At 33.0% G+C, this 27399-nt stretch overlaps 1 protein-coding gene across 1 annotated transcript; it reads left to right on the top strand.

Moving 5' to 3' along the window:
• Positions 1 to 232: 232 nt before the first annotated feature.
• On the top strand, positions 233 to 26435 carry Sep1 (Septin 1). Its single transcript, XM_065508045.1, has 4 exons — positions 233 to 493; positions 24753 to 25204; positions 25271 to 25636; positions 26097 to 26435. The coding sequence occupies exons 1-4, from the start codon at positions 476 to 478 to the stop codon at positions 26353 to 26355; spliced, it is 1095 nt and encodes a 364-aa protein (XP_065364117.1). The 5' UTR covers positions 233 to 475; the 3' UTR covers positions 26356 to 26435.
• The last annotated feature ends 964 nt before the right edge of the window (positions 26436 to 27399 follow it).

Here is a 27399-nt window from a genome sequence, read left to right as displayed (position 1 = left end):
TCTTTAATACGCTTCATTTATTTTCATGTTAAACAAATTCTGTTGTAGTTTATCTTTAAAGCAACAATACTAAAACATTAAATAGAATTGTACAAAAAAAAAATAAAGTGAAACAAAAAACGGCAAGAAAATAAAGAAAAAATTGTTTTCTGATAAAACAAAATTGTGTGTCATCGTTTATAACGTAGCCCGTGTTGTTGTTGCAGTACTGCTTACATTCTTATTGGTTGGTGTGTGTGTTTTGTGACTTACGTTTTATGCTTTTCTTGAAACAAAAAGAAGAGTAACAAAAAAAACAACAACAAAAGTATTTAATTGTTTTTACCGTTTTAACAGAATTTCTTTTATTATTTTCAACGTTTTCAATAACAATTATTGAATCAGCATTAAATTTTTATTGTATAAAAATATCATATTTTAACAAAGCAGTAAATAGCAAGCAAGTGAAGAAAGAAATTTTAAGCTAAAAATAAATATGTCTGAAACAAAAAGTGTAAGTATTAATTGTTATCCTGTTGGATTATTCTTAAAGCTAATTTAATTTATTATAACACAATAATTTATAACTTATTTGCTATTTTTTATTAACTAAATATATATATTTTGTCAAGGGCGCGGTTATCTTTTTTTGCCATAAATTTGCTACTGTTGCGTTTTTTTGCCTGCTGCTGTTCATTTATGTGTCTGTGTATTGGTTTTGGGATTCTCCTGTTTTATTTTTTTTGTGCTTTTTTATTTTTGGATAACGTGTTTTGTTGTTGTTTTATTATATTCGCCGTGTCAATGTTTTCTCCTTGAAATACAACTCTGTCTTTGTTGTCAGTTTGTTTTTGTTGTGCTAAAGCAAAATCAAAAAAAGGATCGTCATGTGTCATAACGGTAAAAGAATGTATTCATTTGTTGGGTGGCCAGATTAATATAGGATAATTGTAAACAAATTGAGTTTTTTGATTAAATGTTTAAATTTTTTCAATGTATTTGAGAATTTTTAACAGAATTTAGGTGAAATCGAAAGATTTTTTTTTATATTTCTTAATAATTAACTACAAAATTAAAAAACAATATTTTCAAGAAAAAAAAATTAAATTTATTTTTTTTTAGAATTTAAAATTGTACCTAAATTAATTTTTTTTTAAACAAAATTAACTTTAATTTAAATAGATTTTAATATATATCTTTGTAATTATCTAGATTCTAGACAATTTAAAATTTTTTTAAAATAAAATTAAGAAATTTTTAAATAGGTAAATTTTTTTTTAAATTAAACAAAATTTAACTGAAATCGAATTAATTTTTTTGTTAAGAAATTAAGAAATTTTTAAATTTATTTGTTTTTAAAATTTAAACAAAATTAAGTGAAATCGAAAGATTTTTTTATATTTCTTAATAATTCACTAAAAAATTAAAAGAAAATATTTTCAAGAAAAAAATTTTTAAATTTATTTTTTGTTAAAAATTGAAAATTGTTATTATATTATTTTTTTTAAACAAAATTAACCGTAATTTGAATGGATTTTCTTATATATCTTTGTAATTACTAGACAATTTTAAATTTTTGAGATTAAAATTTTTATAAAATAAAATTATGTACGAAATTTTTAAATTTAAACAAAATATAAATGAAATCAAAATAATTTTTTTTTTAAATTTATACAAAATTTAAGTGAAATCGAATTATTTTTTTTATTTCTTAATAATTAACTAAAAAATTAAAAAAAAATAATTTTTAAGAATATAAATTTTTTAATTTATTTTTTTTAGAATTTAAAATTATTTTTTTAATCAAAATTAACCTTAATTTAAATGGAATTTTATTTATATCCTTCTAATGAATTTGAAAATTTTACATTTTTGAAATTAAAATTTTTATAAAATAAAATCTAAAAAATTTTTAAATTTATTTTTTTAAAATTCAAAAAATTTGATAAAATTAAATCACAGATTTTTTTGGAAAAATAAATTTTTTTAATGAAATTTTTTTAAAAAAATACACCGATACACCGATATTTGATAATTCATAAATAAAGACAGTTTTCATAATTATATCTAACGTTATTGGCATTTCAAGTCCTTTAAAATTTTTGAAATTAAAATTTTTATAAAATAAAATTAAAAAAATGTTTAAATTTATTTTTTTAAAATTCCAAAAATTTGATAAAATTAAATCACATAAATTTTTTGAAAAATTACATCAAAACGTTTAAGTCCTTATTTATCAAATGTTTACAAAACAAATTTAAAAATGTATTATGAATAAAGAGGGTTAATATCGAATAATTATTTTAGAAGATATTTACGAGAGAGTTAGGAATGTAAATGATTTCCGATTTTGTTTATATTTATGTAAAAACTATATTGAAATTTTTACTCAAATTTATTTTAAACAAAAAACTACTTAAAATGATTCAGTTCACTTTAAAATTCCATTTATTTTCTTAAAAATAAAATGCCTTGCTATTCATTCATTCCTACACTACAACCATCCCACAATTGTTATCACAATAAAATATACAAAAAAAAAAAGAAAACTTGAAATATAAACAAAGGCAAAGTGTATCATAAAGCATGTTATTTACACCATCTTTCCCATGCTCTTAATTTACAAATAAAAACAATTGTGTGATAAAGAAAACTTAACAACAACAACATGCATACATATTATGTACAACTACAACAACATACTCCACTCTTTAAAGTCAATTGAACTCTTTATTTAAATTACTTGTAAGCTAGCAACAACAGCAACAAAAAAAAAAACCAGCCATCTATATATAAAAAAGAGACTACATTAAAACCGTTATAGCTAAAGGGGTATCATGAAGTAGTACTCATAAAATACACTTACGATATGCATACATAGTGCCAACAACAACAGCAACGATAATATTTACAGCTAGTGATGCAAAAAACTAATTTTGTAAACAAAACAAAAACGAAGAAGACAAAAAGCAGAATATTAAATGGTGGCTACTGCTGCTAGTGTGACAAACTCTTTGTTTTTAGATAAACTTTTTTTACACCTACAAATAAACGCTTTTTTTTCTAAACATGCTTTCAAAACATTAATTTTTAAAGACAACTTTAGAGATGTAATATAAAATGAAAGGAAAGGCAAGGCATGGAATGAGAAGTATAAGCAATGACGACATTAGCACTTGGTGTTCATTAGAGCAGATTTTTTAGTCCTTTGTTTGCACAACAAATATTTTTTTTTTATCTTGTCACCAACACCACCCCCTCCATCCACAGATCATGCTTGCATATATTAGCACTTGAATAAAACACTTTAAATATTTTTTTTTATATAAAAATTCTCAACAATATTACATGTACGTTGATCCATAAAAACGTTAGTCAAAACATACTTGTGTGTTTGTTCAATAATGGTTTGGGATGGGATGGTATGTTGTGAGTAAGCAGCTGTATTCCACAAAAAAAAAATAAAATATTTGTATACAAATCTACAATGTACTTACTGTATTATTATCCCCTTGTTTGTTCGAAATAAATAAATGTTAATAAACATTTAAATGAACATGTTCGTTTGGCACATGAACTGAAATGAAATGCTGGAAAAAAAGGGTTGTTTGTCCGGAACTGTGTTGGGAGGTGGTTGGGGCAATAACCTGGTATAAATGTTTATAAATAATTGGGGAAAGTTTTATTTTACTGTTTAAATAAGTATTTAAATTTAAATATCTGATAAATAATGTCAAATAGGAGGCAGTTATAGCAACCGGAAGTTGTTTATTCCCACGACAATAGGAGGAACCATCTCATCATCTACATAACCGATTTGGAATCTACCCCCAGGCATATCAGAAAATATCTTCTTTCGTCTGTATGAAAATTACCTTTATGGATATTTACATGAACCACTTTTTTCCTACGTTGGATCTTTGAACGATGGCAATAGAGATGCAGAACAGACATAGGTTGAATGTTACCTCATGAATATCGTACTTGTAGGCCACCCACCGCCTATTTCAGATCCTGAACAAACACTACCGAGGTAAACAAAAGTAGTTGTGGCACAACTAAGATCTGGATGGTGAAACAGGTTTAATGTCTACTGGACCACTATATATACGTGCGGGTATCCCATGATACTATTCTCGACCTTTAACGCATGAAATTACAGATCTTATGGACATGCTAGATTAACTGGAAGTATTCGAAATCTTCCCGATCATATTGATTACTGCATTCATAGACCCTTTTCCTTGAGGAACTTCGGTTTTCAATCCCTTCCAGTATGGAACTAGATGATGGTCTCTCGCTTGTTATACTGGGACTATCCATCTATACGTATGGGTCCAAAAAAGGGGACAGAATGGCAATATATGTCTATATTCCTAAAATTGGGATAAGGATGTCCTTTAGACTCTCAAATGGATGTAGTATTCTTCAGGCCAAGGTTTCGGTTATAAGAAGAGAGACCAATTGGCTCAGATACTATAGGGTATCTGGTAGGGATGTTCGTATATATTCTGACAGTAAAGCTTCAATTAAATGCCTGATAGATGTTTCTACAACATCAAGTATAGTCCAGGAATGTCGTGTATCCTTAAATGAGATGGCGAGACATTCAACAGTTCTACTCACTTTGTTACTTGGACACAGGGATAATGAAGGCAATTGTATTGCTGATAAATTGGCGAGAATCAACCCCTCCATTATGGAACTACTAGATTATGGTATCTTACTTGATATAATGGAACATCTACACGCGGGTCCAAAAAGGGAGATAGAGTGGACGGAGGAGTCTATATTCCTGAAGTTGGGATAAGGATGTCCTTTAGTCTCCCAAATGGATGTAGTATACTTCAGGCCTAGCAAAGGCAAGACATTCAATAGTTGTATTCACTTGGATAGTTGGACACAGGGATAATGAAGGTAATTGTATTGCTGATAACTTGGTGAGAAGAGGAGACTTGATATCGGAATATGAGATAGACTTCCTATGTGGCATTTCGTTGTCGACGTGTAAACAATGGATAAATAATGCGTATTATGGACTTGCTTAGACAAGGTGGGTTAATGAATCCACTTGTGCTTTTACGAGGATTATATGGCTTGCGTTGGACGGAAAATTTCACTTTTGGTATTCATGTTGCATATTGTCCGGCACTTCGTGATTTGAGAGCAAGGTTTTTAGGGAAACGTTCCTTTAGTAAACCTCTCCGAATTATCTGGGAAGGAATTAAGATACATTGAACCCTTAATTAAGAAAAGCATGTGGCTAGTAAGACCGGATATGAAAATAGCACCTCAAAGTGGCCCCTTATCCGTTGCATGGTGATTTTCGCTCTTCTTTTATAATTTATATTCTTATTTAACTTATCGCGCTCCCTATTCTTTTACTTTTCGCTCTCTTCTCTTCTTTAGTTTCTTCTATTTCATTGCACTTTTGGTATCTATGCTTCAAGACTTGGGCTGCCTTACTATCTATAGGAGTTGCTTAAATGAGGAGGAGGAAGAGACCCTTTTATACTTTTTTTGCAATTGTCCGGCACTGGTATTTTAGGGAAACGATCATTTAGCAAACCTCTCCGAATTATCTGGGAAGGAATTAAGATACATAGATGCATTTATTAGGAAAATACAGGTGGGTAGTAAGACCGGACATGCAAATAGCACCTCAGAGTGGCCCCCTATCCGTTGCATGGGGATTTTCGATCTTCTTTTATAACTTATATTCTTATTTAACTTATCGCGCTCCCTTTTCTTTTACTTTTCGCTCTCTTCTCTTCCTTAGTTTCTTTTTTTTAATGCATTTTTGGTACCCATCTGCAAGACTTGGGCTGCCTTATTATATATAGGAGTTGTTTAAATGAGAAGGAGGAAGAGACCATTTTATACTTCTTTTGCAATTGTCCGGCACTGGCATTTTAGGGAAAAGATCCTCTCCGAATTAAAGCAACCTCTCCGAATTATCTGGGAAGGAATTAAGATACATAGATGCCTTTATTAGGAAAAGCAGGCGGTTAGTAAGACCGGATATGAAAATAGAACCTCAGAATGACCCCCTGTCCGTTGCATGGGGAATTTCGATCTTCTATTATAAATTACATTTTTATTTAACTTATCACGCTCCCTCTTTTTTACTTCTCGCTCTCTTCTCTTCTTTAGTTTCTTCTCTTTCAATGCATTTTTGGTACCCATCTGCAAGACTTGGGCTGCCTTATTATATATAGGAGTTGTTTAAATGAGAAGGAGGAAGAGACCATTTTATACTTCTTTTGCAATTGTCCGGCACTGGCATTTTAGGGAAAAGATCCTCTCCGAATTAAAGCAACCTCTCCGAATTATCTGGGAAGGAATTAAGATACATAGATGCCTTAATTAAGAAAAGCATGTGGCTAGTAAGACCGGATATGAAAATAGCACCTCAAAGTGGCCCCTTATCCGTTGCATGGTGATTTTCGCTCTTCTTTTATAATTTATATTCTTATTTAACTTATCGCGCTCCCTATTCTTTTACTTTTCGCTCTCTTCTCTTCTTTAGTTTCTTCTATTTCATTGCACTTTTGGTATCTATGCTTCAAGACTTGGGCTGCCTTACTATCTATAGGAGTTGTTTAAATGAGAAGGAGGAAGAGACCATTTTATACTTCTTTTGCAATTGTCCGGCACTGGCATTTTAGGGAAAAGATCCTCTCCGAATTAAAGCAACCTCTCCGAATTATCTGGGAAGGAATTAAGATACATAGATGCCTTTATTAGGAAAAGCAGGCGGTTAGTAAGACCGGATATGAAAATAGAACCTCAAAGTGGCCCCCTATCCGTTGCATGGTGATTTTCGCTCTTCTTTTATAATTTATATTCTTATTTAACTTATCGCGCTCCCTCTTCTTTTACTTCTCGCTCTCTTCTCTTCTTTAGTTTCTTCACTTTCATTGCACTTTTGGTATCTATGCTGCAAGACTTGGGCTACCTCACTATGATTTCTATACGAGTTGTTTAAATGAGGAGGAGGAAGAGATCATTTTGCACTTCTTTTGCAATTGCCCGGCACTGGCATTTTAGGGAAACGCTCATTTAGCAAGCTCTCCGAATTATCTAGGAAATAATTAAGGTACATAGATGCCTTTATTAGGAAAAGACAGGTGGCTAGTAAGTCCGGATATGAAAATAGAACCTCAGAATGACCCCCTGTCCGTTGTAGGGTGGTTTTCGCACTTCGACTTCTTGTTTTTTCTAACTTCTACCTATAATTTATTTAACTTATCGACCTCCCGCTTCTTTTATCGCTCTCTACTCTTCTTTAGTTTCTTCTTGAGCAGTTAACACAAAGGGAACAACGAAATAGAGCCACGTGAGCTGTAAATAAGACGGAAATATTTGGAAGGCTACCTGTTAATCTAAAAAAAATTTAGAAAAGAATTAGAAAAAAAAAAATTTTTTCTGATAAGATTTTGGTTGAAAAAAATTTAGAGAATTTAAAAAAAGTAAGAGAGCTATATTCGTTTGTGCCAAATCTTATATACCATTCACCAAATTATACTTCAAAATAAAAATTTTGAATATTTTTAGGTAAACAAAATTTATTTTTTTTAGTTTTTTCATTTTTTGGAAAAAAAAATTTCGAATTGTTTTTTAATTTTTTTTTTGAATTTAAATTTTTTTTTTTTTAAATTTAAATTTTTTTTTTTTAAATTTTAAATTTTTTTTTTTTGTTTTTAAAATTTTAAATTTTTTATATTTAGCTAAAAAAAACTTTTGGTGAAAAAAAAATCGGCTTTAAAAATATGTTTTCCGATTTTGACCCATTGTAGGTCCAACTTACTATGGTCTTATATGCATCGTTGCAAGGGCCTTTGAAATATCTATCATTAGATATCCATATTGTCTATCAGCCCAATTATGAATAAAAATTCCCCCGGAGTTTTTTCCCATTTTTCCTATTCAAATTCAATGGGAAAAAATTACCGGGGAACAAACTCCCGGGGATTTTTTATTCATAATTGGGTTGTATATTAAGGACTGAGTAATCCAGATATCGGTCAAAAATCGAGGTTGTCTTGATTTTTTCCTCATATCTCAGCTATTTGTGAACCGATTTTGCTGATTTGGTGTATTATACTTTGTGGGGTCGCAAAAGAAAACTTTAGAAGTTAAAAATGGAATGACAAACTCGAGGTGATTACCCTTCATAATTTTCTGGAAAACATTTTTCAATTTCGATTTTAAATAGCATCTTAAGTTGGATTATTGCGGATATATAGATGTATCAATCGTGTATGAAAGTTATTTGGGGGCTTTCGAAACTTGATTTCAACATAGAGACAAGGCTATATAGACTTCGATATCAATAACGATATTTTATGGGGTCGCACAAGGCGAATTTATATACAAGGTGGTGTCGGTGGCGAATTCAGGCAAATACGAGCGAATTCATTAATTTGTTATATATGGAGTTTGACATTCGAAACAATGAGAGAGTTGTTTCAAATGTCAAACTCTATACATAAAAAATTAATGAATTCGCTCGTATTTATCTGAATTCGCCACCAACACCATCTTGTGTATAAATTCGCCTTGGGGTCGCAAATGAAAAATTTAGAAGCTGGAGGGAAATAATTACATATTCTTAAACATTTGTTGATTACACTCTTTTAAACAACTGTTACGTCTTCTACGCAAGGAGTATGATCTGGTAACTCTGTCTATCAAAATGTAAACAAACAGACAGGATTGCCAAATTTTTATTTATTTAGCTGTTTTTCTTCTTCTTCTGTTTTTAAAGTTAATTTCAACAGAATTATAATTTCAAATTAAAAATAGATTAAAAATAATAGTTTTCATTTAATGTTGTTACCGAAAATAATTTTTTTTTTAACCTGTTTAGGAGAAACATTAAATAAATATTTTAGAAATTTTGAAAATGTTTCCCCCACTTTCTTTTTTTTATCATTTATACCTACTACACAGAAATATTTTCCAATTGAAAGTATTTTCGTTAACGACGTCCAAATAAAATGGTATGCGCGCCTAGCATTTCAATTATTCTGGTTGAATTAAAAAAAGACACTACTACGACAGACTTTCTATTGTATGCAGTGACACAATATTTTTATATTGTAACAATTTTATTATTAATAATAATAATAAACATGGTACTACATATATGAATGATGTTACACAAACCAAACTACATACAGACCAGCTAGCTTTATGACTGGCTACTGTATTATTTACCCTACAATAAAAAAAGAAAAAAACGAAATCATTTACTAGAAATCTCTTCAAAATTAATTTAAATACAAAATGAGAAAAAAAAACACATAAATCAATTAATAAAGCACGTTCTAGTGGATGATGATAAACATAAATACTACCAGCTAAATACTTTGTTTATTTGTATGCCATGAGTTTTTCTTTCTTTTATTTCATTCAGTTTTTTTTTTCTCTTCTTTTTTTCATTGTTATGGCTGAATTTTAATTACAGCAAAGCCCCTATTTTATTTAATAGGCTTTACAGTGTTTGCTTTTTTTTTTTCTTCTTGTGGTTTATATTATTGTGATTTTCAAACAAATGAATGTTTTGGCTTTGTTGTGTAGAGTGTTTTTCTTTTAAAGACTGGGATTAATTAATGAAAGAAAACTTTGAACTATTTTTAACAAGATTTTATTAAAGTGATGTTGACAGGCGGTTAGACAAAAGAATATTAGGAAAAATTCTGGAGAATATGGGCCAAAAGAAGGGAATTTTTAATCTTAATTTGTTTCATTAAGAATATTGATTATTCTAGTTATTTCTCCTTGTCCGTACATGTCCTGAATCGTACATGTATTCCAAGAAAAATATGTGTTGAATCGATTAAATCTGGAGTTCAACCGATACGATCAGTAGTTTACATTTAATTGAGGTTTAATAACGTGAAAAGGTTCCTACGGAACTTGTACTATTTGTAGAAGAAATCGCATTCGTGATCATAAAGATCGACTATTTAAGAAGAAAAACAGGGCCAATGAAAGACACATAAGATCCCACACGATCACCACCGAAGATACATATGTCGTATATTATCAGACGGGTAACTAATCGAAAAGCTAAGGAAATAACAACTGTATGGAATTCGGCAAATGCTACGAAGAAAATGGAATGGAAAACAATCACTCTAAAAGAGTTTAAGACATTTTTGGCTATCATTTGAATGTTGGGCTGTCTAAATCAAATAATGAGCCTGCTAAGGAACTGTGGAGCCCAACGATCGGTTTGTGATCATCTACAAATTCATTCGCTTTGATTACGCAATACGCTACGGGATCGATTAATTAATAGTCCCCTTTTACAATGCAGAAATTTAAAGCAGACAGACGAAGTTTGTGGGCGTGTGGTTGAAGAGGTAGAGTGTGTATTACACAGGTTTAGGTTAGTTCAAAAGAGAATGAGAAAAATGTCTGCCTTTCAATTTCTGCATTGTAAAAGGGGACATAGTAAAACTGCTGCTATTGACGATGTTTGGCAAATGTTGCGGCAGCTTGCATCCCGCACTATTCGCTAACCGTGAATGAGCAATTATTCCCATATATATAGGGCGCACACGATAGATCTTGGAATTGTAAAAAAATAACATTTGAAAATGATTTCTGGCATATGGCCACCGCGGCTGAGCTTGAAAAAGCGCAATCTGGATGTCCACTTTTTCGACAATTGCTGACCTACATATGTCACGTATAACAGGAAAAATGCTGACCTCAGAACGCACATTCCTTCGACGTGTTGCAGATGCTGCATAAACGATTTTACAATATTCGAGTCCAAGGAATTGTGCTACTTCGACAGGATGAGTCCATAAATTCACTGGATTTAGTGAAGTAGGGCTGGTTGGAGTCTATAAATCCCCTTAATGTAGTGAAGTAGGGCTGGTTGGCCAGTTGAATATGTGGGGGTTGTCATGAGGACCCTGACCCCATGTTGCTGGGCATAACTTGAGGGCACGGTCTATGCGGACCAAAAGGCATTAATCCTGTAGCTCAATCCTGATATTAGTTGTGCCAGAACGACTCTTGCACGACATTCTTACGGTGTGCTGCTACCGCGGAATTGATAGCGTCTGCACATACCTCTGTATGTTCTTCTCGTCTGACATGCTTCGGTGGAAGCTCCAGCTAGGATGTTTCCTCCGATGACATCCCACAATCGTTTGCAACATGACGTTATGTTCAGTTCCTGGAAGATGCTTCGTTTCCTCGTGTTGACGGTTTTTCGATGTAATTTGCGTGCAGACTTATGGCAGCATTCTGTCAATAAAGGTTTCCACATTGGAGCAGCATAATTGAACTTTGACCGATCTTTCGTCAACCAGGTTTCTTTATCCGGCTAACGCTTTGAGAACCACGTGCGTGATTGCATTGGCTTGAGCTGAACACATAAATAGGCTGGTGTGTCAAAGGTGACCAGCAAAATTGTTGGGTATTTCACTGTGTGATGTAGAAGTTTGAAATGCTCCTCGGGTGACATCTCAGAAGCAACCGATGCGTCAACATGACGTAGTGTTTCTTGACCAGTACAACCTTTGTTTCCTCGTGAAGGTGGTGTTTGGAGGTAATTTGAAGACAGCCTGTGACTATTTCTTTAGCTTTGAATATTTCTCTCCTCTGTAAAGTGTGCACTTATCCAGTGCATCCGGCTAACGCTTTAAGAACAACGTTTCTACCTCGAAATTTGTGATTGATTTCAGTGGCTTGAGCTGAAGAGGTAAATAGTCTGGGCTGTCAAAGGTGACCACAAAAATTCTTGGGTGTTTCATCGTGTGATGTCTAAGTTTGGATGGCTCCTCCGATGACATCCCAGAAGGAACAGTTGCGTCAACATGACGTTGTGTTCCTTGACCAGTAGAGCCTTAGTTTCCTCATGAAGGTGGTGTTTGGAGGTAATTTGAAGACAGCCTGTAACGGTCCTTAAGGCTGCATTTTGACAGTTTTGAATATTTCTCTCCTTTAAGAAGCACGTTTCTAATTCGAAATTTGTGATTTATTGCAGTGGCTTGAGCTGAAGAGGTTAATAGTCTGGGCTGTCAAAGGTGACCACTAAAATTCTTGGGTGTTTCATCGTGTGATATCGAAGTTTGGATGGCTCCTCCGGTGACATCCCAGAAGGAACAGTTGCGTCAACATGACGTTGTGTTCCTTGACCAGTAGAACCTTAGTTTCCTCGTGTGTTCGGAGGTAATTTGAAGACAGCCTGTGACGGTCCTTAAGGCTGCATTTTGACAGCTTTGAATATTTGTCTCCTCTGTGACGTTTTTCCATTATCAAATCCGTGACTTTCCAGATCCTAGAATCTCTGCATGGAAGACGCTAAATTTCTCTGGGAGTCTGTATGATACTTAGATGTCCCGATCTACTATATAAACTCCGGCTCCAGTGCCAGATTCCATATTGGAATCTTCAGTGAAAACTGCATCCCCTTCAAACAGCTGTCCAGATCCAAGTCGCTCGTACCTACTTGGAAACACAATTGGGGGTGAAAGCTTTAATCTATGGTTCAGAATCCCAGCAGGCTGACCAACTAGACCTAGCTCTTACAAAATTGTAGTGTAACCTAACTGTTTTGGTCATACCAGAGAAGACTCAATGAATCTAAGCAAGTTCCTAGCTCCTCACAGTTCCCAATTGGCAGTATGTTAAGGATTTATTAGGATTTTTAATGTAATCTACCCGTTTTGGTCCTACCAGAGGAGACTCAATGAGTCTAATCAAGTTCCTAGCCCTCACAGTTGCCTCACAGTTCCCAATTGGCAGTAAGTTAAAGATTATATCAATGCTGCCTGAGGTGTGCTAACGTTGGCACCAGTTATACCAATGGAAGCACAACTTTGAACTTTATCTTTTTCTTTTTCCTCCCACCACAAAACCGTGCTACCATAAGTAACAATGGGCCTTACAACCGATGTGTAAGTCCAGTTTATCACGCCTGGTCGTAGTCCCCAATTTTTACCAATGGAATTCCTGAAAGTATAGTAGGGCATTGAGATCCCTTTTAAGCTTTTGCTGAGTATTCTTCTTATTTGATAATTTATTCTGAAGGAAGATGCCTAAATACTTCACTCCCTCTGATAAATTCACGCTTTTTATTTTCGGCAAATTAACACTTCCAACTCGGCATGGTGTTGTGGTTAAAGTGCTTGCCTACAAAACCAAGCACCCCAGGTTCGATCCCTGTGGCAGAGGACGAAAAACTTAAACCATGGTTTTCGAGTTTTTAAAAATTAACCTCCCTCTAAACAATCCATCCAAGAAGCCCACTGACCACTCCTCCACCTGGAAAAGAGGATAACATCATCGAAAAGGTCAGGCCAAGGTCTTGGCCAAGACAAATGGGCCAAGATTGAGAGGTCACCTTGCGCCGCCTGCATTATTTCGCTGACGTTGTCCTAACAGATAATCCAATTTGATAAAACAATTTTATTATTTACACGTAATGTTGAACGTTTTACCCATCCATGGGGATTTGGCAAAACAAACTAAATAAATGACAGTCAATTAGACAGATGATGCTTTAAAAATATGGCTGCTGTCAACTGTCAAATTTCGGAAGTCCTTATTGGAAGGCTTTATTATCTTTATATCTTAATTTCCAACAGTAGCAAATAATATAAATAGTTTGCTTAAACACAAAAACAGTTTATTGATCTTTTCTATGCTGCAAAAAAAAAAAAAAAAAAAAAAAAAAAACCAACCGCATGGCATCTTGAAACGTTTTTGCATGAATAATTCTTATTTCTTTTTGCTAAATGGTTTTTACGCTTTATGCATTTCTAATTATTCATACTAATTTTCACTAACATCGTAATTAATAATCATTTCTTTGCCTGCCATTATCGCCCGTTATATTATTAAAATAAAACAATAAGCTATTATTAATATACATACATTATTATTGTACAATATATTTTATATTTATATTTATTGCCACTGCATAATAAATTTCAACTAGACGCTGGTGATAAAGTTAATTTTTTATTTTTGCTTCATTCCTTTAGTAAGTACAACTCTTACCACCACCCAATGTGTGACTTGTTTTCACTGCCTGGCTTGGCTACTCTTTGGTTCTTTGTGCTTAATTTTTCTAGGTCATTAATGTTTTTTATAGTATTTTATCTAATGTTTTTCTTTTTTTTTCTATTTTATTTTTTCCGTAGGTTTCATTTAAACATGTATGTATTTATTAGTTAGTTGTTGATTTACATATATTGTATTAATTTATATAAATCTACTTTTTATATTCCATTGATTTTAAATTTTCTGTTTTCATTTTACTGTGTTCTGTGAATGAAATGAAAAATTAGAATAATTTTGTTTAATATTTATAACAGGAAGAGGCAGGCAATTATTTAAGTAATTATTTAAGCTTTTTTGTTTAAACAATTCGTTTATTAATTGATTTAAACGAATGTTTCCAAAACCCCTATTTAACGAAATTTGAACAGATTGGAGTTAAAAATAGATAAATAGATAAAAAGTTCCTCATTATTTTTTTTTTTCAAATTAATAATTTTTTGGTCAAAATTTCTAATCTTTCCTATTCCAACTATGGCAGTAAAAGTTGTTTGTTCAGTTCAAAGGTCAAAATTCCAAATATCACAACATAATAATCGTTGTGCCACAAAGAGATTGCTCTTCAATATTTATATAGTTTCCTGAGCCACCAAGATGTCCAAATGGTTTCGTATTCAGATAGGTTAGGTTTCCAGGCAGCCACGAAATTAAATAAATGAATAGCAGCTCACGTGGGTCCAAGCAATGGTCTCTTTGGTTCATGAAAGTAGAAAAAACAGATGGAAGTGAAAAGAGAGAAGGAGAAGATTGAAAAAGTTAAGAAGTAGATGTCAGAGGAAAGAGACAGGGAGGAGATATAAAAAAAAGGAAAGTTGCGTGCCAATGAGTCTGCGGTTAATTGGTTTACTCTAAAGAGATCCCCATGTCTGGTCTTTTTAACCAATTACTTCTCCTTATAAAGGTATTAATGCCCTCAAGCCTCATATTCGAGAGCTCAGAAAGATTATTTACGGAACGGTGACCCAGAAACCTTAAGCATAGATCTCCTAATGCCGAACAGTGACAAAGAAGATGAAAAATCGGGGCCATATCGTTCTGGTTATAGTGCATGTGGGTTCACATCCCCATCTTGTCTGAGCGAGCTCATAGTAGAAGTTACTAATTTGTAGCTTGCATTTGGATAACGGAATCCCACATAGGAAATCTATGTCTCCGCCAGGTCTCCGTCGTATTCAGATGATTAAAACATATTCTTAATAGCTTTAATCATCGTTAAAATATGTGCCAAAATTGTAACATATCTCCATAGTTGTAATGGGTGCAACTTTCTGCGAATAGACCGCACTAGAGGTAACGTTGGAGGCATCGCCTTTATCATGCAAAACTCTAGAGCTGTTTTTGTCGATCTTGACACTAGAGACCAATAGCTTGAAGTCCAAGGTTTCTCTCGATCTTGACACTAGAGACCAATAGCTTGAAGCCCAAGGTTTTGCGGTCAGATCGGTGGAGACGAATATAGAGGTTTAGAATCAGCTCAATTATGAATAAAAAATTCCACGTGAGTTTGTTCCCCGGCAGTTTTTCCCCATTGAATTTGAATAGGAAAAATGAGAAAAAGGAGAAAACTCCCGGGGAATTTTTATTCATAATTGGGCTGAATGTGTACATACCGCCAGTAGCCAGCTGTACTACAGGCTACCGTCCCCATATGAGGACCCTTTTAGACGGTGATAAGAGTCTGGTCCTAAGCACTTAAAATCAAACTATCAGCTCTGACACTCTAACCTAGGAGAAGACCTGAGAGTGCTTCATTCGCGTAATAATCCGCGACTAATCCATCTTCTGCACACTAAATGTGCCCTCATGGAGTATGGATAACTGCGCAAGCTCTCTATACATCACAATAGCGAGTCCGAGTCTGATCAACTACGCAACCTGGCGAGCAGTAGTTTCTCTAGGAATATTCCACTTCTTGTGATGGTGCGGGGAGCTTAGATATTTAGTAGTTAAACAGGAGTGGCGACAGGACCCCGACCAGATGAACTTCTTGTGGGGCCGCCAATTGTTTCCATTTACCTGGACCGAACCAACGATTACATCGTCTCTGAACGACGTATTCATATCAACCAGAAGAAAGCCGATTGGCACGACTTCAGAGATTTCACCGATCGCGTCTTCAACGGTCTTCCAAACGTACACTAAGCAGAGAGGAAGTTCCGCGAAAACCTCACAGCAGGAGCCGATCCCGCAAAAAAAAGCGGGACTCTCAGATAACTGAGCAAAGTAATCGTGATGTCAGCATGTTGGTAAATGAGAATAAGCTGGAAAAATGGTTAGATAATCTGAATAACTGCAACTTAAGTTCAGGAGTTGGTAAGTTGTGGTGTACATTTCGCTCTCTCTCCAACCGTGCATTATGCTGGCTTTTTACTGATCACCTAGAGAGGTAAGGCGAAAAGAAGTGCTGTTCGCAAGCTACACAACCTTCCAATCTCAGACACTAAAGTTGTAGAGGCCATCTATGCAGTCAAATCACCTTGGTGAGCGAGGATTTGAGTACCTGACAATGGTTTTTATTCTGCCAGTGAGGAGATTGATTAAGTTTTCGGTAGCCACCATATACGACCCTGAACAGTGCCCGCGAGCATTCTGCTGGCTTTTCATTGAGCAACCCGAGAAAGATAAGGTGAAACGATGTGTTGTTCGCAAGCTACACAACCTTCCAGTCTCGGACACTGAAGATGCAGAGGTCAAACCATCCAAAGCAATTGGCCCAGAAGGAATATCCAGGCTGGTGTTGCAACACCTTGGCGAGCGAGGAATTCAGTGCCCGATTACTGTTTTTATGCTGTCAGTGAGGAGGCTAAGGCTAAGGAACAGAGTAGCGTCATCACAATCTTCAAACCAGGAAAGGACCCGACTGAGGGACAATCGTTAAGGCCGATATCGGTCTTGTTACCTGTTCCGAAGGCTCTTGAGGCTGTTCTCCTCCTTCAGCTGACCCGCCATCTACCAACAGCTCACCACCAACATAAATTCCATAAAATGAATAACACAACCGCAGCATTTACCGCCATTGTCACCCAGATATCACAAGACTTAAACCAGCTGAGGTATTGTGGAAGTACGAACCTCGAGGGGCTACAAGGTCTTCTATACTCTTCTAAAATACTTTGCAATAATCAATGCCCAACAACTTGAAGAGATTTGACGTAAACGATCAGTAAGCCGTAGAGTTAAACGAAGAGTTCCTCAGGTCAACACTCCTCTTTATACTACATCTCTAAACTCCCATCACCTCCACAAGGAGTGGAAGTGATATTGTATGCGGACGACTGAGTATTATCGTGATGGCCAAACATTTTGGTGGTCCCCTTTAACATCCCAGCCTATTTATCTCCTCAGCTCATGTCACTGCAATCACACACAAATTCCGAAGTAGAACCAAGGTTCTCAAAACGTTAGCCGGAGGCACAGAATAAAGAACCTTGTTGGCTACGTATAAAACGATTGGTGGGTCAATAGTCAAGTATGCTGCAAGACGATTGGTCGGTCAATGGTGAATTTTGCTTCTTCAGTGTGGTCATCTTCGTTGAGTAGTGATACCCAGTGGAGAAATTTTCAAAGCTGCCAAAATGCAGGCTGCAAGAAAATTATATCGGAACACCATCTACATGAGGAAACAAAGGTTATTCCAGTAAAGTAAACGTCATGTTGCCAACAGTTTCTTCTGGGATATCATGGGAGAAAACATTCTAGCTTTAACATCACACAAGTGGAGCCTTCCCCGAGGCATGTCAGGAAGGTCCTTCGTGTATACTAGGAGAATATACAAAGGTATGTGCTATATCCATTGGATCGCAACGAGACAGCTTTGAATGACATTCATAGAGATTCCATCAATAGTGCGGATACAGGATAACGCATGAATGTCGTAGTTGGAGGACTCCCACCGACCATAGCAGAAAATCCTGCCACGATAAATAAGAGTACTTCTGGCACAGCTGAGCTCGGGAAGAAGAACAAGATTAATACCTACTGGTCGCGCATAGATCATGCCGTCCCAAATGTATGAACACCATGTGGTCAGTGCCATAGACCCCAAAGAACCCCGAGATTAGAAAATTGTATAGTTTAACTTGTTACAACAACAACAGTCAGAACTTTAGAATTTTCATTTTTGCCAGGAACTTTAATTTCTGTATTTAAGTTTCCATCGTATGGCAATTTGCGGTCTACACTCGCAAATTTCATCGACGCAATCAAATTTGACAATTGCAGCAATAAATATTGCTACGTGGAGACCTAGGGTTAGTTAACATTAGAAATAACGTCGGCAGAATAACGAAACTTTATTTCCAACTCTATGTTTATGTAGAAGGGGCGGAGAACACGTATTCGTGAAATTTGTTTTTGTGGAGACCCCATATTATATACAAAAATAGCGGTAACATTCAATAAAGTAAATAAATTTAGTTATACCTTTAATATTGATCATTATTATATGATCAATATTAGTGATTCATTCATTGGTTTTTAATAGATTTACTTACTAATGAAATATAATTCAGAATTTCAAGATTAAAATAATTCTATTCTAAACAATAATTTTAATTTATTATACAAGTGCTTTAGATTAATTTCGCCTAGGGCGCAATGCATTTTTTTAGGAATTTTATAGCAATCTAAGGAGGTGGCTAAAGTCTGACCACATTCTTCTTATATTATTTATGTTGCCTCAGATATTTTAAATTATATTTAACCACTTACCTTTAATACTTCAAGATTTTATCTCCATTTAATACAAAAAAGTGTAACATAGTTTTGTTTTATAAAGTTATTTTAATCTCATAGCGTTTACGTCAATATCCATTCATTCATTGTAACACTTTATAAAACAATTGCAAATGCATACATTGAATTTCTATTAACATTTCAATTAAGGAATGAATTCTTAGCGAAATAAATGGGAATTTAAAGCAAATAAAGGTAGTATTTGGAATTAGTTAATATATAGCCATGCCCTTCTGTATGTTGAAATCTAATTTCCTAAGCCCCCAAATGACTTACATAAATGATTTAAACATCAATATATCCGCTTTAGTACCGGTTCGTTTGCTATTTAAATTCGGGAAAATCGGCCCACAAATGGCTGAGATATAAAGAAAAAACCACGACAACCTCGATATTTCTTACCTATTTTTGATCTATTTATAGCTGTATTACTAAGTCATTAATTTAGACAATATGGATATCTAATGATAGACAATTCATAGACCTTTCCAACGATGTATATAACGCCATAGTAATTCGAACCTACTATGGGTCAAAATCGGAAAAAATATTTTTTAATCCGAATTTTTTTTTCATAAAATTTTTTTTTAACATAAAATTTTTTTCCTCTGTTTTTTCACTAAAAAAATATTTCTCAACAAAAAAATTTTTTTTAGGAAAATTTTTGTTCACCAAAAATATTTTCAATCTTTTTCTTAAAGTATACTTTGGTGACTGGTACAGGCGAATAAAGCTTTCTTACTTGTTTAATACAAAATTAATTAGAACATTTTTTTTGCCCTGGTTCATTTCATGCAATCACTACTCCATTGAGTATTCTTTCCCTTATTGCTTTTATTTTTGTTTTTTTTATTTATTTCAAATTCCATTAAAATCATTTCAAAACATTAATTACAATTCAAATGAAAACCAAATGTGTATACGTTATGAATCATTAAACCTTCTGAATAGAATGAACAACTCACACATCAGACGTCCGATAATCAAACTCAATTCTGACTTAATACTTTTTCAATACCTCTCTCGCTCTCTCCTTCCACTCAATCCTCAGTGTGTAATATAAACTTTGTACAAAAAATAAAATAAGAAATAAAAAAAAACCTTAAGTCAGTTTTCTATTCTACAGCAAGTGCATAAACAAAATTAACGAAGACTTTTGAATAAAAAAAAAAATTAAATTACAATAAAATTGAATTAATTTTAATTGCTAACACAGCCACAACAAAGCAGCTTGCTGTAAAGCCGCCTGCTTACTTTCCTCCCCAAATACATCAGCACCAACCAACTCGCTATACGGAATTGCATTCATTCACTCCTCATTCACATATGAAATCCAAATAAACATTAATGTTACTTCTTGGCAAAGAGGTGAAATATGAACAGTAAAGGGTTATTGAAATAGGCACAGCATAAAAGAAAAATAAGAAAAAAAAAATATTTCAAAGAAAATGTTGAAATTTTTCCCTTAAATTTATTTTTTAATTAGTTAAAATGTTAAATTAAGTCTTTAAAAATTATGAAAAATAAACTAATTTGTTGTTAATTATATTAATTCTTAAATTTTAAAGAGCATTTGAATTCATAACCATTAAAAATTCTTACATTAATTGATATTACACATCCCTGGTGTATACAACTCTGTGGCATAGATATACAGAGCTACCATATGTTTTTTTGTACGCAATTGGCAACTCTTCTCTCCAAATTAGAAAATAGCGGTAAATAACCAAGAAAGTAAACAAATGTATTGTTTAAATTAACGATTACATCGTTTTTTCAACAGTTTAGGCATTATAAATATTCAGCCCAATTATGAATAAAAATTCCCCGGGAGTTTCTCCCCTTTTCTCATTTTTCCTATACAAATTCAATGGGAAAAAACTCCCGGGGAACAAACTCCCGCGGAATTTTTTATTCATAATTGTTCTGATTATCTTTATTCATTAAAATAAATCTCTGAGGTCTTAGACAAAGAGACAATAACGGCGACATATAAAGCAATTGGTGGCTTTCTCCTTAATTACGCAGCTTCCATATGGACCACACTGAGGGGTATTACAGACAATACAAAACAATGCACTCCGAATGTGTCAAGATGACAAATCACTTACATAAGGAAACCAGGATGCAGTCTGTCAGGCAACATAATGTGTTGCTGGCCATCCTAACCATAAAATTTTGATAGAAGAGTTTTTATATAAAAAAATCGATTTTTGTTGAGAAATATGAGTGATCACAGATCGAGCTCCTTTTCTTGATTAAACGCTTATTGGCCGAGTTATTAACGAATTTAGATATTTTGAGTTTTAATATAAAAAATCGATTTTTTGTCAGAAATATGAGTGATCACAGATCGAGCTTCTTTTCTTGATTAAACGCTTATTGGCTAAGTTATTAAAGAATTTAGATATTTTGAGTTTTTATATAAAAAATCGATTTTTGTTGAGAAATATGAGTGATCACCGATCGAGCTCTTTTTCTTGATTAAACGCTTATTGGCCAAGTTATTAAAGAATTTAGATATTTTGAGTTTTTATATAAAAAATCGATTTTTGTTCAGAAATATGAGTGATCATAGATCGAGCTGCTTTTCTTGATTAAACGCTTATTGGCCAAGTTATTAGCGAATTTAGATATTTTGAGTTTTTATATTAAAAAATCGAGTTTTGTTGAGAAATATGAGTGATCACAGATCGAGCTCCTTCTCTTGATTAAACGCTTATTGGCTAAGTTATTAAAGAATTTAGATATTTTGAGTTTTTATATAAAAAATCGATTTTTTGTCAGTAATATGAGTGATCACAGATCGAGCACCTTTTTTTGATTAAACGCTTATTGGTCAAGTTATTAAAGAATTTAGATATTTTGAGTTTTTATATAAAAAATCGATTATTGTTGAGAAATATGAGTGATCACAGATCGAGCCCTTTTCTTGATTAAACGCTTATTAGCCAAGTTATTAGCGAATTTAGATATTTTGAGTTTTTATATAAAAAATCGATTTTTTGTCAGAAATATGAGTGATCACCGATCCGAGCTCTTTTTCTTGATTAAACCCTTACTGGCCAAGTTATTAGCGAATTTAGATATTTTGAGTTTTTATATAAAAAAATCGATTTTTGGTCAGAAATATGAGTGATCACAGATTGAGCTTCATTTCTTGATTAAACGCTTATTGGCCAAGTTATTAGCGAATTTAGATATTTTGAGTTTTTCTATAAAAACTCGATTTTTGTTGAGAAATATGAGTGATCACAGATCGAGCTCCTTTTCTTGATTAAACGCTTATTGGCCAAGTTATTAAAGAATTTAGATATTTTGAGTTTTTATATTAAAAATCGATTTTTGGTCAAAAATATGAGTGATCACAGATCGAGCTTCTTTTCTTGATTAAACGCTTATTGGCCAAGTTATTAGAGAATTTAAATATTTTGAGTTTTTATATTAAAAAACGATTTTTTGTCAGAAATATGAGTGATCACAGATCGAGCTGCTTTTCTTGATTAAACGCTTATTGGCCAAGTTATTAAAGAATTTAGATATTTTGAGTTTTTTTTATAAAAAATCGATTTTTGTTGAGAAATATGAGTGATCACAGATCGAGTTTCTTTTCTTGTTTAAACGCTTATTGGCCGAGTTATTAGCGAATTTAGATATTTTGAGTTTTTTTATAAAAAATCGATTTTTGGTCAGAAATATGAGTGATCACAGATCGAGCTCTTTTTCTTGATTAAACGCTTATTGGCCAAGTTATTAGCGAATTTAGATATTTTGTGTTTTTATATAAAAAATCGATTTTTCTTCAGAAATATGAGTGATCACCGATCGAGCTCTTTTTCTTGATTAAACGCTTATTGGCCAAGTTATTAAAGAATTTAGATGTTTTGAGTTTTTATATAAAAAATAGATTTTTGGTCAAAAATATGAGTGATCACAGATAAAGAATTTAGATATTTTGAGTTTTTATATAAAAAAATCGATTTTTGTTCAGAAATATGAGTGATCACAGATCGAGCTCTTTTTCTTGATTAAACGCTTATTGGCCAAGTTATTAGCGAATTTAGATATTTTGAGTTTTTATGTAAAAATCGATTTTTTTGTCAGAAATATTAGTGATCACAGATCGAGCTCTTTTTCTTCATTAAACGATTATTGGCCAAGTTATTAAAGAATTTAGATATTTTGAGTTTTTATATAAAATATCGATTTTTGTTGAGAAATATGAGTGATCACAGATCGAGCTCTTTTTCTTGATTAAACGCTTATTGGCCAAGTTATTAAAGAATTTAGATATTTTGAGTTTTTATACAAAAAATCGATTTTTGGTCAAAAATATGAGTGATCAGATCGATCTTATTTTCTTGATATTTTGAGTTTTTATATTAAAAATCGATTTTTGTTGAGAAATATGAGTGATCACAGATCTAGCTTCTTTTCTTTATTAAACGTTTATTAGCCAAGTTATTAGCGAATTTAGATATTTTGAGTTTTTATATAAAAAATCGATTTTTGATCAGAAATATGCGTGATCACAGATCGATCTTATTTTCTTGATTAAACACTTATTGGCTAAGTTTTAAAGAATTTAGATATTTTGAGTTTTAATATAAAAAATCGATTTTTGTTCAGAAATATGAGTGATCACAGATCGAGCTCCTTTTCTTGATTAAACGCTTATTGGCCAAGTTTCTTTTCTTGATTAAACGTTTATTGGCCAATTATTAATTTAAGATATTTTGAGTTTTTATATAAGTAATCGAATTTTGGTCTGAAAAACGAGTGATCACAGATTGATGTATTTTGCAAATGTATTTAATAAGGCGTCCTGTTTTTCTTTCAGTAAAAACTTAAATTGGCTTACTATGAACATTGAAACAAAAAATTAGCCAAATCGGGGCCGATTTCCGATTTTGGATAAATCGTAAAAAGTGGGCGTAAAGGTGGGCTTGGTCAGTTTTTCATTCCGTAAGAACCTGAGTTGGACTATGACCAACATTTTAAAAAAATTTTCTAAATCGGTCCGGCCGTTCTCAACTGATGCAATTATCAACGAACGAAATTGGATTTTTACACGCCCCTCCGCGCACAGGCCGAATATCAAAAATCTGACTATACAGTGTTACCCTCTGGGCAATTCTGAATATTCCCGGAAAATTTGCCACGCCCATCCGCCCACAGACAGAAAATCAAAAATCTGACTACAGTGTTGCCATTAATTGCCTGAGACATGCCCGAATAAGGCTTCGTATTACAGATCTACCACCCTGTTACGATGAGAGCCATTTATCCATGAAGGCTCTCGTTAGAGAGTAACTAGTTTTTAATGCCTTCCTTTTCTTTATACCCATCCACTGTTGTGGCATATACTTATAGACCTATTTTTGTGTTGCACCATTATACCCTCCATTATGCCGTTTTCTTATTTGTTTAACACAAACAGCACACGTTTCTTTAGAAGAACCAACTAAAAAAAAATGGGGAAAAATTTTATTAATTTGTCTGTCTGCTGCTGGTAGAAAGAAACGTTGTTTATTTTTTTTCTCTGTCCTGTTCTGTTCTCTTTCTCTTTCAATTCCAATTTTTATTTTCTTTTCATTGCAAACACCTTTACACTGCAGTTACAGGCAGCGTAGTTGATTTAACCGAGTGTTTTTGTGAGCTAGGTGGTGTACCTGTGGTGGTGGCCACAAAAGTCAGCCAAACCACATGTGTATTGTAGTATGATTTACATTTGAAGTGGCATCACGTTTCGCATTTGTATAGTGTGTATTTGATGGAGACAGACAAGAGAAGGGGTGTGCCGGCGACACCAGCAGCAGCTGCAGCACCTGCATTTCCGTAGCGAGTAGAAAAGAATAAATTAAGAAAAACACTTGATTAATTGTTTTGTTAATTTGTTGAGCAATTACTTACTTTTGTTTGTTTGTATTTCTCTAATTTAATTGCAGTTTTCCAGCATTGAAACTCCTGGCTATGTGGGCTTTGCCAATCTACCCAATCAGGTGCATCGTAAATCGGTTAAAAAAGGTTTCGAATTTACATTAATGGTGGTGGGCGAATCTGGTTTGGGCAAATCCACTTTGGTGAATAGTTTGTTCCTAACAGATCTCTATCCGGAACGTGTTATACCCGATGCTATAGAGAAACAAAAACAAACGGTTAAACTGGAAGCCTCTACGGTGGAGATTGAGGAGCGTGGTGTTAAGCTGCGTTTAACGGTGGTGGATACACCGGGCTTTGGTGATGCCATCGATAATGGTGATAGTTTTAGTGCCATACTGGAGTATATTGATGAGCAATATGAACGGTTTTTGCGCGATGAGAGCGGCCTAAATCGTCGCAATATTGTGGACAATCGTATACACTGCTGTTTTTATTTCATATCACCATTTGGTCATGGGTGAGATTAACAGAGATTTCAGTTTTTTTATTAAAAATTTTATAATTTTTTCTTCTATTTTTTTAGTTTAAAACCTTTGGATGTGGAATTTATGAAGAAACTACACTCCAAAGTGAACATAGTGCCTGTTATTGCCAAAGCTGACTGTCTGACTAAAAAGGAAATCTTGCGTTTAAAATGCCGCATTATGCAAGAAATCGAAGATCATGGCATTAAAATCTATCCACTGCCCGATTGTGATTCCGATGAGGATGAAGACTATAAAGAGCAGGTTAAACAACTCAAAGCCGCTGTGCCCTTTGCCGTGTGTGGTGCCAATACTTTGCTAGAAGTTAAGGGCAAAAAGGTCCGCGGCCGTTTATATCCCTGGGGTGTGGTTGAAGTGGAAAATCCAGAACATTGTGATTTCATTAAATTGAGAACCATGTTGATGTAAGTTAAATTAAAGGAAAAATGTTCCCTTTTCCTATGTTTTGTTCTTCAACTTTGTTTAAGTGAAGAAATTCCCCATGTTGTGAGATTTTTATATGAAATTTTGTGAACAATAAACAGCTGTTACAAACAACGGCAACTATTGTGAATGAAATGTTCATGGGAATATCACGATAGCAAGTATATTTCAGGGGAACATAAATTTCACATGTAATTGCCGATAGGGGTGAATATTTCAGATGAAATGTGATCCCTTTTCAAATTTATCGTTCATCTGCTTTGTTCACGTGAAAAATTCCTCTTGTTGTGGAATTTTTAGATGGAATTTTGTAAACAATAAACAGCTGTTATGAACAAAATCAACTATTGTGAATGAAAAGTTCATGGGAATATCACAATAGGAATTTCCCTTCGAGGGGTGATAAACAAATCATTAATATTTTATTTTTTTTTATTAAAGAACCCACATGCAGGACCTGCAAGAGGTCACCCAAGAGGTACACTATGAAAACTATCGTTCGGATCGTTTGGCCAAGGGCATTAAGAACAAGGAGAATGGCATTAAACCCGAACGTGACTCTTTAGTGCCCACCCAAATTATGGCGAACAGTAGTATGTTGGGTGAGAAAGACCGGATATTGCAGGAGAAAGAAGCCGAACTTAGGCGCATGCAAGAAATGCTCAACCAAATGCAGGCTAAAATGCAAGCGCAGCAATAGAGTAAACAGTTTGACAAACACTATATATAGACCAGCACCTTTTTGTTAGTTTTAAGTACTTTATTATTAAAGAAAACAAAAACGAAACACTTAAAAAAAAATGGTGCCGATTTTTTGTTTTATTCAAAAAAAAGTTTTGAACTTTATTAGTTCATTAGAATTTTTATTTTTACTTTTTTTTATATAAAATAATTTAAGTTATCATAACTAATTTTGGCCTCTAAAAATCTCTTAAATTTAAAAAAAATAAACATATATAAACATATATTTTTGTAAAATTATAACGAATTAAAATTTAAAGAAAAAAAAAATATTAAATTCCAACAAGTTTTTTTTCCAATTTAAGGGGATATATCTTACTTTTTACACCTACATATTACAAAACACTTATCCAACACATTTCAAAGCCTATTTAAGGCCTTTAAAAAAACCTCACAAAAAAACACCTTTAACTTTGTTAAACACTTGTTATTTACTATTACATAACTATATGAAAAATAGAAAATTAAATTTGAAATTTAAAATTCCAATTACGTCCTAACAACACCTAATTCCTAATTATATTTAAACATATGCTCATGGTTTTATTAAAACAATCAAACTTAATTAAATAGTAAACCTTATAATACATACCTTTAAAAACTCTAGTTTTTTCTAACTAATTTTGCTTTAATTCCCTTATGTATTATATACTGTCTTTTTTTTAAATAATTTTACCTTTTAATTTAATCGTATTTTGCAATTTTCTTTCAAATTTACATTTACTGTGCTTTTTTTTAGGTTATAACTTCTTTTTAATATCAATATAAATCTACATATTTAAATATAAAAAAATATATATACTATCGATTCTTTTTTTTACATTGCTATAAATATATATACATTAACTAATATTTGACATATATATAAATTTCTTAAATATATAAACAAAAATTACAAAACAAAATTTAAAATTTTATTAGTTACTTAAAATGAAAAAAATATATATATTAAATATATGCGCTTTTTATACAAACAAATAAATATATAAAGATTTTTAATTTA

Source organism: Calliphora vicina, chromosome 4, assembly GCF_958450345.1.
Source record: "Calliphora vicina chromosome 4, idCalVici1.1, whole genome shotgun sequence".
Classification (NCBI taxonomy): domain Eukaryota; kingdom Metazoa; phylum Arthropoda; class Insecta; order Diptera; family Calliphoridae; genus Calliphora; species Calliphora vicina.
The sequence above is the reverse complement of the archived record's forward strand: the minus strand, read 5'-3'. Positions and strand labels throughout refer to the sequence as shown.

Coding starts and splice junctions, on each gene's coding strand:
- Sep1 (XM_065508045.1), top strand. Junction 25,205..25,270: donor ATATCACCATTTGGTCATGG/GTGAGATTAACA, acceptor CTATTTTTTTAG/TTTAAAACCTTTGGATGTGG. Junction 25,637..26,096: donor AAATTGAGAACCATGTTGAT/GTAAGTTAAATT, acceptor TTTTTATTAAAG/AACCCACATGCAGGACCTGC.